At 42.9% G+C, this 14684-nt stretch overlaps 1 protein-coding gene across 1 annotated transcript in view; it reads left to right on the forward strand.

Annotated features, from left to right (window-relative positions):
• Positions 1 to 14512, forward strand: part of LOC109143045 (disks large homolog 5) — a 28942-nt gene extending 14430 nt beyond the window's left edge. The window contains 23 exon segments of the mRNA XM_019278863.2: positions 62 to 186; positions 397 to 572; positions 695 to 798; positions 1140 to 1232; positions 1642 to 2607; positions 2741 to 2864; positions 3266 to 3410; positions 3944 to 4065; positions 4818 to 4898; positions 4977 to 5136; positions 5764 to 5926; positions 6006 to 6139; positions 6449 to 6613; positions 6711 to 6894; positions 7291 to 7439; positions 7725 to 7895; positions 8023 to 8219; positions 8858 to 9001; positions 9151 to 9200; positions 9202 to 9279; positions 9602 to 9711; positions 11336 to 11445; positions 13408 to 14512. Of these exon segments, the coding sequence (XP_019134408.2) occupies positions 62 to 186; positions 397 to 572; positions 695 to 798; positions 1140 to 1232; positions 1642 to 2607; positions 2741 to 2864; positions 3266 to 3410; positions 3944 to 4065; positions 4818 to 4898; positions 4977 to 5136; positions 5764 to 5926; positions 6006 to 6139; positions 6449 to 6613; positions 6711 to 6894; positions 7291 to 7439; positions 7725 to 7895; positions 8023 to 8219; positions 8858 to 9001; positions 9151 to 9200; positions 9202 to 9279; positions 9602 to 9711; positions 11336 to 11445; positions 13408 to 13511 (3855 nt within the window). The 3' untranslated portion in view covers positions 13512 to 14512.
• Positions 14513 to 14684: the final 172 nt, after the last annotated feature.

The raw sequence follows: 14684 nt of genomic DNA on the forward strand, positions 1-14684 counted from the left end.
TGTGTTTAACATTTTGTAATATCAAAGTGTAACTAAATGAATTATGTTTTGTCTTATTCAGGATATGGATTTGAAAGCACTGGGGTTTGATATAGCTGAAGGGGTAAATGATCCTTATTTATCAGGAGATTGTGGGATATTTGTCAGTAAGGTGGATAAAGGAAGTATTGCAGAAGGAAGATTAAGGTAAACGTTTCTTTATTATGACACCTTAATAAATAAAGCACATTTTATTAGTGCTCGGTATCATTTTAATGATATTCAGTACTTGTGTGGAATATTTTATTTTAATATAAATATGTTTGTATTCTTCCTGAATAAAAGCCTTGTTGATCTAGTCCTGCATTTTATTTTCTTCTGGAGAATCTGACTAACGGCTCTGTTCTCTCCACGCAGGGTGAACGATTGGTTATTGAAAATTAATGACATGGACCTGACCAATAAGGATAGGAAGGAGGTGATTAAAGCAGTTCTGAGCGGTGAGGGAGTGATCAATATGGTTGTTCGCAGAAGGAAGTCACTAGGAGGACGGATCATCACGCCGATCCAGATAAACCTGGCTGGACACAAAGGTGGGCTTCAAGCTCCAATTGAGAAATAAACATCGCAATTAAAATGCTGCTAATGACAGTACACCAAATACAGCTACAGTTATTCATGTTTAGTTGTTTAGTTGTTCTGTCTTTCCTCTCAGACAGCGGCATAGGACTGGAAGGTGGAGTGTTTGTTGCAGCTTTGGCTCCGGGCAGTCCAGCTGCCAGAGACTGCACGCTTACTGTTGGGGATAGACTGTTAGCTGTGAGTATGCTGCCAAAAAGCTTCAGTTTAAGTTGGGAGACACATTTAATGCCAAGTTGGCTTCTAGTGCCCTCTACTGACAACAATTTGTCTCAAATATACACTATGTAAGTGCACACAAACTAACTTATCTTTAAAATAGTAACGGTAAACTTTTTTTTTTATCACTGTTTTATACTATCAGGAAATGATACAAGGTGTTTGTAGGTTATGTCAATCAAACTGCAACATTGATGTTTCTACTAGTGGAAAAACAATTATTTATTCCTCTCCTCCGTCTGTATATTGAGTTGTTTTTGGAGTTGTAATTTGCTGTGACCTTGTCTTTTTATCCATTACAGATCAACGGAATTGCACTCGATAACAAGACGCTTTCTGAATGTGAGTCTTTGCTGAGGAGCTGCCGTGATTCGCTCAGCATCTCCCTCATGAAGGTGAAGTCCTCAGACCTACAACACACACTACAACAACCGTCACTGCTCTAATCCCAGCACTATAAAGACCCAGCCAAAAAAAAAAAAGAACGACGTGTAGAAGATGAATTCACAGTGACCTTTTTAAAGGTGCAATGCGACATTTGACAAACCAGATGTCAAGCATGGTGACTCCACGGTTATGTATCTTAACTTCAGTCCCCCCTGTGACAACAAAAATTGTAAAATCATTTGTTACTTTAAATTTGATATTCTTTGGAAAGGGTTGACTGTACAATACTTAATGAACAACTACCGTCCAATTTCCTAAAACAACTACAAACAACTTTTGTTTGCACAGATGATCCTTGTATGTTTGAATTTCTTGTTGCTTAAAACAAATTGTTTATTTGCCTCCCTTCCTCGACAGTTCCTCCCACAGAGCTGTTCCGGCCAGAGTTTATTCGAAAGTTTAAGAGACTCAGAAAAGATCTCTCGGCTCCAGTCCTGCGAGATCCACGCCAGGAACTGCAGGAACTCCAAGCACAACTGCTCCAAGCACAACTGCTCCACACAAACGGACGTTTGCAACTGTGACAGAGGGAACAAAGCGTGTAAGGATACAGGCGACTCTCTGGACAGCAGCGGTAGCAGCGCTCTCTCCCACCACAAGCCTTTCTCCAACAGCTCCATACACTCCCGCTCCCTTTCCTCCTCCCACAGTCCCTCAGAGCCCCATCCGGACTTCAGCTACAGGAGGCAGGACCTCCACCATCGCCCCTTCAACTTCGCTCCCGTGCCCTCCGACTGCAGCTCGCCTCAGATTACCGTGGACCAAGTGCAGAGCTCACCAGCAAAGCCCAGTGGAGGCACCTGGCCTAAAGTCATAGCGGGAGCTTCTATTTCCGAGTGCGCTCAGCTCTCTATCTACAAAAAAGCCAAACAGAGGAAGTCCATCTTTGATGTGAACGCTTTCAGGAGACCCGAGGTGCCCCCAAAACTGGACTATATGTCTCTTTCTCAGTTGCCCAAACACTCGCCGCAGAGCTCCATATCTGAATCAGCTCAGACCCCTCCCACCCCACCTGCCAGGAGCGACTCGTTCAGGTTCAAACATCGCCAGCAGAACAGCTCGGCATCGGACTCCACCATCACCACCGGCACTCCCCCGGCCTCCCCAGCCCAAGCCACAAGCCCACAGGACGAGGGAGAGGCAGGGAACCAGCTCTATTACACAGATGCTACCCCAGGAGAGCCCAAGAGCTGCTCCAAGAAATCTGAGGAAGAGGAGAGTCGACACCGGATAGAAGAGCGGGGAAAGAGGAGGTACCGGCCAAAATCAGCACCGGCACTACGGCGAAATGTGACTCCACTACACATCCCTGTTCCCATGCAGGTAACTGAGATACTATCTGATCTGGCAAACCTGTTTGTTTGTTTGCGTGTGTGTGTGTGTGTGTGTGTGTGTGTTTGTACATTTTGTGAATGGTAGCTCTCACATTATTGGCTGTTTTGATTTCTTCTTGCAGGTACAGAGTTTCTCTAATGACGAGCACTCCCCAGAACCTATGGACCTGAGACGTTTCTCTCCTATGCGATCAAATCGGTACAGCATGCCCTTTGCACCTCCCAGCTACAGCAGCATCGCACCACGTAAGTTCTCTGAACAACTTTGCCTGTTCTGCTTTGCTTTTACACCCAGAGGCGTTCTGATGAGTCGGCTGTCCTTCAGTGTCTAAACGCAACGTGAATTTGTGAATTAAAAGAATGCTAACGCAGTCACAGGCTGTGAAAAGTGTATGAGAACGAGGCTTTGGTAGTGTGATAATTACTACTAAATATAGTCTTGAAACACTGCATAATAATTTCTCTGTAGTACATCAGTGTTTCTGTTGACCTGCGAGGTCTCAAGAGCCAGCTGGATATGCCCGCTTGTTTGTCTGTAGCCTGTGCTTCACTACAAATGAATGGAAGATGAAAATATAGCGTGACCATACTTTACATTTCATCAGCGTCTGTGTTGAGTCTGAAATCATTTCTGTGTGTTCCTCCAGACCCAGCACAGCGAGGCCTAGCCCCATGTCCTGCTGTGACGGCTGTGATGAAGAACCCCATCTACACCGCCTGGAGCCACGAGATCCAGACCAGCAACTGTCCTCCAGCTCCCAGCTCAGGAATCCACCCACATCCGCACACAAGGTGTTTACATTAGCCAGTGTCTTTGTTCACACTAATGATTAAAGAAAAACCTGTTTCATAGTAACATTTTGACTTAACAGTATTTTTTTTAAAACTAAGTCGTGAGCATGCACAATACCAGAATCCTGTAACTGAAGCAGCTACTGTTAAATATCAGCGTAAATTAAATATTTTGGAGGTTTTGGACTGTTGGTTGGACAAAACAGGAACATTTTAATTTGCCATCTTGAGCTCTGGGAACTTGTGAAAGACATCTTTTGCTATTTTCCTTTTTATATTTTATAGATTAATGTTTTTTGTCTGAATTGACACTGAAAGCAGCCATCAGCTGCAGCCCTAGTGCTGTTTTTTTTGTTTTTTTCATGTTACACAGTGATTTGATAAATCCTGTGATTGTGCTTTTATTGTACAAAGCAACAGTGTTTACCCTGCCCCGGGTCGTATGAGCAGATGGCATGTAGCGAATTATCTTGCTCTGAGTTGAATAATTGACAGCCGGGGGACTTACTGAGGCCTTATTTCTTCACTTTTAGCCCCCAGCATCAAGGTCGCCTCAGTCTGGACCTCAGCCACAAGCACACTGGAGACTTGACTGAGACGAGCTGCAGCCAACCACCACATAGCACCAACTCCCTGCCTTCCAGTGCCAGACTGGGTACGCATGAAGTCCTCATTTTAGGCGAATCATAACTCGTATAATGTCCTCTATACGATCTGTTGTATATCCTCATGTTTAAATGATCAGTGGTATCTCTTACCCGTATTTTTAGATAACAGAAAGTCCCGGTTACTCCTCACCTCATGGTTAAGAGTTTTATCAGGGATGATCTCCTAACAATCATTAATGAATTAATTAATTCATTCATCCATAAATTGCCTCATGTGATGTCACTTAAGTCAGCATTGGTTGTAGCAAAGTAAGTGAGCTTCTCAAACCTCCGTAGCTCGCTGCTCATCTCTTGAGGCTAGCTGCTAGTACCATAACACCTGTATCTCCAACCTAACAGTCAAGGATAGAGATGGATTATGGGTAATGTAGGCAGTAGGTTTAAGAATACATGCAAAAAACAGCATCTCTCGATTCGACTGTGAGTCCCAAAATGTTATGACTGTGCACAGCAACCACATATTTGTGTTTAGACCTTCACCTAGCAACTAATTTAACCACCAGATGCACCACATTCACAATGCTCTGATTAATTACTCTAACGGTAATGATGATGTGGGTGATCAGTCATCTTCCGAGCTCAGTCAGATGATCACAATGTTGGGAAAAACAGTTTACCACGGTCACCTGGAGGATATCCTGTATCCACAAGATAACTAAGTGAGAAAATCTTTGTAGTCTTTGTTATTTTCTCTGAACTGACCCTTTAATACATTTCTTTTCCATTTTGTGGTATTTAGGCTCCTCCACTTTACAGTTTAGGGCAGAACGCATCAAGATTCCTCCGACTCGTTATCCCCGCTCCACCGGATCTGACAGAGGTACAGTTAAGCATCCTCTGATTGTTACAGCCGTAAACAACAAGTCTGAATTAATACCTGTCTCCTCTGCCACTCTAGGCTCCCTCTCACATTCAGAGTGCAGCAGCCCGACACCTCCAATGTCCCCCGTCAACCTGGAGACATCGTCTTTCACCAGCAGCCAATCGCAGAGCTCCATATCCATCCAGCCCAGGATATCCGTCAGCCCTGCTCCAGTTGGTGACAGGCGGAAGGATGGGTAGGCTCGCGTCTTATCCGCGTCGTTATGCTGCCATCATTCAGCAGATCGCGACATGTTTTCCACCATTTGTCTGTACTTCTGTCTGTTTCATTGTGATTAAGAGCTTGTAAAGCAGTAAACAAAGCTGTGAGCCTCCGTCTCCTATCATTAGAACCGAGTTTCCATCTTTTATTCTCATCTCTTTTCCTCTCAGCTGCTCTTCATTCTAATCTGAAATCGTCACTCTGTTTCTTTCTTCTCTCCATCTTCTTCTCAGATTTGTCTCTTATAACACTTCCTCTCTCAAACTCCCACTGGCAGTTAAGCCCAAGTTCCTCTCTTTAAGAAGCTTGAGGTTTGTCCTGTGCTGCTTGTAACGTTCTGTGTACACACCGGAGATATGAATGCTGCCGTCGCCTGTCTTTGCCTGTTATTTGTTGCATGACTTTGTGTTTCTGAAATGCACGTGGCACGTCTCGCACAGCTCCCATATGTTACTGTTGAACCTGAAGCCTAGGAATGCATCTTATTATTAGGTTTATTTAGTCAGAGGTGCATGTTGCATCCTGCCAGCAGTCTTCATGGATTCCCACAAATGTCAGAACATTACTAAATATTCTACCTCCCCCCTATTCCCCCCTGAAGGCCATACTTGGAGGAGCCACGCAATGTGACCGTACAGAAAGGGGCAGAACCACTGGGGATCTCCATTGTGAGCGGAGAGAACGGGGGAGTATTTGTGTCCAAAGTGACAGCAGGCAGCATCGCACACCAAGCCCGCTTAGAGTACGGAGACCAACTCCTCGAGGTACAGCGGCCGCCGCACTTTAACTAAACATCTACCGGTGCTTTATCGCGTCTTTCTAACGAATCGCCGCTGTTTCCAGTTTAATGGAATCAACCTACGCAACGCCAACGAGCAGCAGGCGCGGCTGGTGATCGGGCAGCAGTGTGACACAGTCACCATCTTGGCTCAGTACAATCCCCACATGTTTCAGCTGGGCAACCACTCCCGTTCAGGGTAAGAAGGAGGGGGAGGAAAGAACACCACAACAATGACTTACACAGATCGGATGACTTTTAGGTCATCGAATGAACTGTTTTGGCAAGAAAAGTCAGCACAGAGCCAGTTTTCAGTTACGTAATTTGACAGTTGTAGAATAAATATTCCAAACACAGTTTACTCAATGTATGCCACAACTTCTGTGTCCTTGTTTTAAGAGCTGTATCTTTTAAGATTGACATTATTTCGAACTCAGTAAATAGCTTCCATTTAAAGTAATTTATCAAAGAGTTAAAAAGATTTTGACTCCACTCCTGTTGTCCTTAGTTCTCGCATGGAGTCCATCAGCAACCAGCCGACTCCCCAAGACAGCGGAGCCACCACCCCGGACAATCACTCCACTGGGGATACACTGAGTGAGCAGGACGAGGGCACCATGACGCCGCCATCCAAACAAACGACTCCCGCCACCAGCCCTCACAACTCCTTCAGGTACAACTTAACCGTCATTGCTATTTTCTAAAACTTTAGAGATGTTGTTCGGCATTATGATGAGGTCAAAGTTGACTGTGATGTTCTTCTTCTTTAGGCTTCCTGGTACGAGCATGCGGCAGGCTGCTGAGCCTCGGCTGGTGAGGCTGAAGAGGATCCAGGTGGAGCTGGGGGTTCAGATCTGCGGAGGAAACCTTTACGGCATCTTTGTCGAGAGTCTGGATGACGACAGCCCTGCTAAGGTTGCTGATGGCCTGCTGCCTGGAGACTTGATACTGGAGGTACAGTATCACTTACACAACTGAGAACCTTTTTTACAGTAAACATGATTTAGGTAGTTAGTTACTAACACGTAATTGGAAACAATGCTGTATAATGACCTCTGCATGCCTTTTGCTGTGATCTAGGAGTCCTCTTCCTCCTCTGTCTTAGACACACTGCTGACAATTTGATCACTCTGTGGTTAAACAGTCAAAGTTTAAGGACTGCTCCAGTCTTATCAGTCTATCGTCTTTGGTTGCATATAGACATGTGCAGTGCAACTTAAGTCCTCCGTATAACTGTCCCTTTTTTGTTCTTTGTTTGCTTTGCTTCTACTGGAAATGATGAGTCATTCTGTGCTGGCAGCCGAGCACAGCGTCCCTTTGTGTAACAGTGTAATTGATGTTTTCAAACAGTACAACGGCATCAGCATGAAGAACAAAACGAAAGAGGAGGCTTACCTGGAAATGTTGAAGCCAGCTGAAACAATTACATTCAAGGTCCAGAGCTGCGTGGACAACCTCTCTGCGATCAAAGAGTCCCGTGGAGACGGATTTTACATAAGGTACAAAACAGTTGTTTTATAGCACATTTGAGTTCTTTAGCATACAGTTATATAAGACAGGCAAGTATGCAAATCAAGTAAGCAAAACCACAACCTCTCTAACATTACGTTTATAAAGGATGTAAAGGAATTCATACCACGTTTTAGTGATTGAATCTTAGACAACTTTGCAGAAGATTAAAAAGCTAGTAGGACTGATTCTGTGTGTCTCAATCTGTTCCGTCCTTGCTTAAAGGTCAGAGACATTCATTCATCATAACAGCTTCATTGTTCATCTCTTGTTAGAGCACTTTATGAGAGGGTGGCAGAGGTGGAGCAGGAACTGAGCTTTAACAAAGATGACATCCTGTATGTTGAAGACACGCTACCAAATGGCAACTTTGGCTACTGGATGGCCTGGCAACTCGACGAGAACGCACAGAAGCTGGGAAAAGGGCATATTCCAAGTAAATACATGTAAGTCCAGCCTCTAGTTTAGTTTGACCCTCGTTTGTCTTCATAACTCTGAAAGAGCTCTTCCATATTCATCAAGCGTAGATGTTTAAGAACAGTTCATGTCAATGTACCGTTATGTCTCCATCAGGATGGACCAGGAGTTTTACAGGAGACACAGCATGGCTGACATGAAAGACGATAACGGCACCAACAAGACTCTTTCTGCTGCCGCACGGAGATCTTTCTTCCGCCGGAGGCTGAAGCACAAACGCAGCGGATCCAAGGACGGGAAGGATTTGATGGCGCTTGACGCCATAAGCACCGATTCTTTACCCCTCACAGAGGGTGAGAAACCATCTATTGAGGCAGCTTTAATGAGAATAAGAATAGTAGATACAATGATCACAGAGGCCTGCTTCCTAAATGTATTATGTTGGGAAAAGGAAATAAATATTTGCAGATTACAGGTACTTAGTGTCTAAATTTCAGTGACTTACTGAGTGAAAACATGGCTGTATTTTTAAGTTACTTACTTAAATTCTTATCCACAACAGTGAAGTATAAACATTTAGACATACAAGTAACAAGTAGTTGTCAGATAAATGCAGTGGAGAAGAAAATATAAAACTCAAAGTATTTTTATATCACTAAATACTCATTCAGTGTAACTATCAGCATTACTGCGGTAAATATAAATATACTTTTCCTCACCCCTGTGCATCTTCAGACTCACACATATATCTGGAGGGGGAATGCAAATGTGCTGTGTAATGACTTGACCTAAAGTTATTGGCAGTCAGAATGTGTCAGGCTGCTCCCAGGTATGAAAGCAGGATGGTGCTATAAAAAAAACATGCTGGCACAACGGAACCTTTCCCAGGATAAATAAATTCTTAACCGCGGTTATTAAAGAGCAGCTGTATCTCTATGAAGTCGTGTGTATTTTTGGAAACAACTTTTATGTTTCTATATTTCCTGCTCAGACGGAGTGAGCCTGATGTACCAGCGGGTTCAGAGGGTGGAGTGCTCTTCCCCCAGACCAGTGCTCGTCATGGGTCCACTAGTGGAGTCCAGTAAAGAGATGCTGGTTAAGGAGACTCCTGCCAAGTTCTGTCGCTGTCTGCCTGGTGAGCTCGTGCACAAGTCTCTCGTTAGAGTTTATTTATTCATGAAGGACTTGTTTGTATCATTAATATCATATGAAGAGCTACTCAGAAGATCAAAGATCAGATTATGGAATGAACGTGACTAAATTAGTATTTTATTTGACTTCCAGAGATCATGAAGGCATCTCAGCAGGCGATAGAGCGCGGAGTAAAGGATTTGTGTGTTCATCGACTACAAGCGGAGGAGCGGCCATTTCGATGTGACGACTGTTGCATCAATAAAAGAGATCACAGAGAAGGTACGTTCATCTCACTGTGGACTAGAAGCTGAATAACAATTGTATTGTTATTGCACTGCTGTCTTTGTAACCTTGGAGGGAAGTTCGTCTTCTGAGTCACCCATCTGTGCATCGGGATTCACAATATACTAACACAGTAGAGCTGAACTGCTAACTTGAACTGAGCTCAATGGATCTGAAATGCAGCTTTGTTAGTTATGTATCCAAACCCACTGCAAGGTATGAGAAACAAGTGAGTCATTTGGCATATCTTTTGCGACACTCTGCTTTGAATCATCTCCCATTTCTCATACAGTCTTTTTGCTGTCATTTTCTCTCATAGGATTGTCACTGTTTACTTGACATTGCCCCTCACGCCATCGAACGTCTTCACAGCGTTCACATCTACCCAATCGTTATATTCATTCGCTACAAAAATGCCAAGCAGATAAAGTGAGTAATCCCATGCTTTTTTTTTTTTTTAAACCTTTGTCTCAGTTTTTTTTTTTGTTTGTTTGTTGCCTGAAAACATGTCAAGAGTATGTCAAGTGTGCTTTGTGTTTTGGTGCCACTGCTGATTATCCAAGTTCAGGATCCTTCAGCAGCACGCTGAGGAAATCATTCATCCAAGATCCAGAAATATAAGCCCAAAATAATCTAAAAATATATAACATACCAGCATAAATGCACAGAAATCATTAACACTGTAGTGACTAACTATGTTATTACGTGTATTTGTTTGACAGCTGATTGGATATACTAACAGTTACACACAAGCATAGAAGATTATTTGAATAAGATGGATGTTAGCTGCACATTTTTCCAAAACAAACTCATCTGTGGAAATATAATTTTTGATTCATTACTCTCTTAATCTTCTTCCTATCGAGACAGACACTCAGGAAATTGACATCTGAAGAAGTCTCACTGCTTTCATAATCATATTCATCCTGCAGACTCAACAAAAACTAACCGATCGACCTGATTTGATCACAGTGTCATTAGTTCAGAAACCACAGCCCGCTTTCTCCCACCACCTGCCACGGTTTTGATAGGATGATTGTGATATTTCAAAAAGATCCCTCTGCTTTTTTCATTTGTAATCGCACGGGAAGATTAAATCTGCTGAACCCTCAGCATTTTACTATGCGCACACACACACTTACACAAATGAAGACACACTCAGGTCTGGCAGAAACAGGCTTTCTCGGACACACCCCCACAAATCTATGAAGTGGTGCAGCAGGCAAACATGGCGGAGATTGATTCCTGCTAAGCTTCTGCTGTCATCAGCTGAGTGCCAGCTGTCCAGGGAGAGCTCGCGGGGGCCTGTGGCTCTGCTTTGTGGCGTGGGTGGCTAAAACTCTCGCTGACCCTATCCGCCACAGCTACCACGTACACATAAAAACACACACACACACACCTCCCACTGCCTCCCTGCGTGCTTGCTGCAGCGATTGACAGACGCACAAGCTTTTTCATCAGGTTTTTTCATCCTCTGGGAGGCAACAGCAGACCGATATGTTGACTGCCAAGGAGAGATGAGTGTGATTCTAGGTTAGGTCAGGGGCTCCCAGTGGATGAAGACAGAGGGCCGACTAGTCACATGACTTCTTCTTAAGACTGTGTGCAGATATGGAGTGAACCAGTGGGCTGTGAGGATTTGCACAAGATACATTTAAAAAAAACTGTGATTATTTTATTTTGCTTTATTATATGTAATAAAAATTCCCTGCTTAAATATTATTAAGCTTGAGTGTTTGTCCCTGGATTAGTCAAAATCCAACATCTCCATCGAGTTATTCTCGATACAATTTCCAGAAAACCGTAGAATCATCTACCTCTGTTGTTGACAACCACACGAGCACAATGTGAATAGAAGGAGCCTGTAGGAGTGAGGAGTGACATAAAAACTGGGAAATGGAAATCCAAACTATCTTAATCTGATCTGACAAATTATTTACCGGTTTTGACAAACTCTTGACTCCTTCCACATTGTGCCGTTGCGCCATGTTATGAATCTGAATGAGATTTTTTCAAGGCTGCTGCTGACGGGTGCTTGATGTTGTCTCTACAGAGAGCAGAAGGACCCTTTGTACCTGCGGGATAAACTCTCACAGAAACATTCCAAGGAGCAGTATGAGGCGGCGCAGAAAATAGAGCAGGAGTACAGCCGCTTCTTCACAGGTTGGTGGAAATGACTAAAGATAGCATGGATACAGGAATTACAGCAATAACTATAATTGTTTAGAGCTTACAGAGACATCAGGGCTCTGCAAATGTACTGAATGAGCTGCTGAGCGTGTATATGATGGATAATTTCAGTGTGATTTTAATCTGGACACTTCTTTCTCCGCCCCGCTGCAATGGAGGTGAATGTTTTCGGTCGCCAACGCATTGAACAATGACACAAAAACAAACCGGCAATGTCCCACTTTCCTCAGAATAATCCAGACGAATCGCTGCAGACTGTCCTCAGTGGTGTCTCTTAAGTAATGCTGGGATCAGACCACACGACATTTGTTATATATATATAATGGAGACGGTCAGTAAGATTAGATCCGATTAGATCACTGTTCCTTGCCGTGACTACATGTTGAACAGTATAATCTTTCTTTAATGACCAGCACGAGATGAAACAAACTCTAATATGCCGGCCGTTCTGTTGAGGCCTTGTGAGGTCGTCCACTCGCAGTCTTCAAGTGTGACAAATGCAGCAAATTGACGTCCCTGATGCTCATTTTCGTTCCTGATGCTTCACATCCCCACTGATTTCATTTGGCTCATATAATGTAGTCAAAATCTGCCATAATTCCTGGCATAATTGTAACTAACTGCACTTGTAGATCAGTTTTAGTTAGTGGTATTTGGATGAACTGGTTCTTAAAGGGTCTGTTATATAGCAAGGGTGTCTTTCACTATAAAGAAACCAGAATACACAAAAGGACAGAACCATCCAGCAAACCCAGTTACAAGGAGTCTCGGTGATATTTTAATATGGTCTAGTTTAACCAGTGTGAGTCTCTAACAGCGCTGGAGGTCATCTGAGGTTTTTGGAGCACAGTATCTAGAGTTTAACTTTTGGTATCTGGAGCAGCAGCCAGTCTGAGACACCCAACTGTCCTCCTGATTAATGACTCTATAAAAAGAGGCGATTTATGGGGAAGGGCTTTTGGAAAGGAACACATACCACCGCTGATCCCTTCTAACAGGGAGAGGTGGCCGGCCAACGTCTGCATCCGAGCCACGCCGATGAGCACTGTAATTATCAGCAGTTATAAATCTGAGTGTCTGGTGGTAGTTGCCATGAAGTGGAGCTGATCACACCCCTGTAGTACTTTTAATCTCCAGTCCATGACTGAAATGGCTGCACAGAGAGCTCTGGCTCTAGCTCTGTCTTCAGGTTTACAATGTGAGCATAATGAAGACGCTGTGTTGGGTTCTGGGAACTTTTGATATGCATTTTTCTAGAGCTGAAATATTTTGCACAATTAATGGATTAATCAATCGACAGAATATTTATCGGCTACTTTTCTGATTATCAGTCAATTTTTCATGTATAAACACCAAATATTTCTTTTCGGTTGTCAGGATTTGCTGCTTTTTTGTCCTGTGTGACAGTAAAGTCAATATATTTGGATTTGTCGAACAGACAGATAATTTGAAAATGTCACCGTGAGCTTAAAAACCCACATTTTTACAATGCTCTGACATTTCACAGACATAAAGTCTTGCAAGAAGACCACTGCGAATGTGAGAACAGTCATATGAAGCCTTTTGTGTCTCCAGAGGGAGCTGCGTGAAATCTGATATTACCTCAAGTGAGGTCACTCGAGACAGTCAACAGGGTTGAAGTTTTAGAGGGTGTGGATCTCACTGTGTGCGGCTACTTCAGCTGCTATTTGCGTAAACAGGCAACAGTGGAGTTGCATTCTGGGTAATGGAGGCACAAGGTTTTGACAAAGAGAAAAAAAAAGATGAAATCTCTGATTCGTTTTGATCCATGTTTTCAAACCAACCAGTCCGATGCCTTGTTGAATCAGTTAGTCAATAAAATAATACGTAGCCCACAGTTTCACAGTTTCACAAAAATAAATTCTTTGCTCAATCCCCATGTGAATATTCCTCCCCACGCTCTGTGTGTTGCAGGCGTCATCCAGGGAGGCAGCGTCTCCTACATTTGCACTCAGATCATGACCATCGTGGAGCAGGAACAGAGCAAAGTGCTGTGGATCCCAGATGGAGCACCATAGAAATGTCACCCCTCACCACATGTCACTCGGAAAAACATTCGAGAGGACGTGATTTTTATTTTTATTTTTTTTCTATCATTATGGGACACAGTGAATCGGTACATCTAACAGACATCATGGTTAACTCCACTGCTTTCTCACATATAGCAATATCAGCACTGATGATGATCATGTAATACTCCCACTACAATAGTGATGTACTGTACTACAGATAGATTTGTTTACACTAGTATTTAATACTTGAATGTTTTATTTTCCCTCATATGTAATAGCACTCCTTAAATCCCACTTTGTCCCATGAACATGTCGGACCACAGGAAGTCTGCGTCGATGCAAACTGAAGACTTTATTCTTGAAGTGAAGACAGAGCGGACCACTGTGTTCCCTTCTCTATATTTATACGTATTTTCCTGCCATTTAATTTATCTAATCAAATCAAAGATGTTGGTTATGAACCTTTTTTTTTGTTATACAAATGTAGCGGTCTAGTTCATAGGAAGGATATTTTCCAATTAATGTTCTTATTTATAGAAAAAAAAAATGGGGCAAATTTGCTTCCTACCTTCACGTTATGTTACAGCCTTCTGTTCTTTCTCTTGACATCGTTTCACTCCTTCAAATAATGTCGTGCCAAGCTAAACATATTTGCTAATCACCATCCAATCTTGGATGTATTAACACTACAGCTTCCATTATAAATCATACAGCAGGTATGTTTGTTTCTGCACAGTCTGTCCCACTTTGTGTGTTCTACTGGTATTGCCAATACTTGTCCGTCCTTGTCAAAGTGGATTTCTTTTTTTTTTCTTTTTTTTGTAAAGAAGGGATATTTTTATTTCTGATTCATGTCAACTAAACACGTTCACAAGCACCTCTTGGATTTTTCAGTAGATCACAACATTTCATGTTCAAGTCGGGCGAAAGACTTTAGGTTTTTCCTCCTAATGAAGGTTAATATTTCTATAAAATATTAAAAACAGAGTACTGTTAATGGACTGCAAGCTGCCTGTGTTTTACTGCGATCATTTGTTACACTCACAAAGCAAAGCAAAGAGAGAATGCCACAAGTAGAAACGAAGATCAAAGATCAATGCACTTTTGTATCCACTAGGAGGAGTAAACAGCCACCGGTAAGATGTCCTCTTATCATTTTTTCATACATTATCAGAGCTT

Source organism: Larimichthys crocea, chromosome XVI (assembly GCF_000972845.2).
Source record: "Larimichthys crocea isolate SSNF chromosome XVI, L_crocea_2.0, whole genome shotgun sequence".
Taxonomy (NCBI): domain Eukaryota; kingdom Metazoa; phylum Chordata; class Actinopteri; family Sciaenidae; genus Larimichthys; species Larimichthys crocea.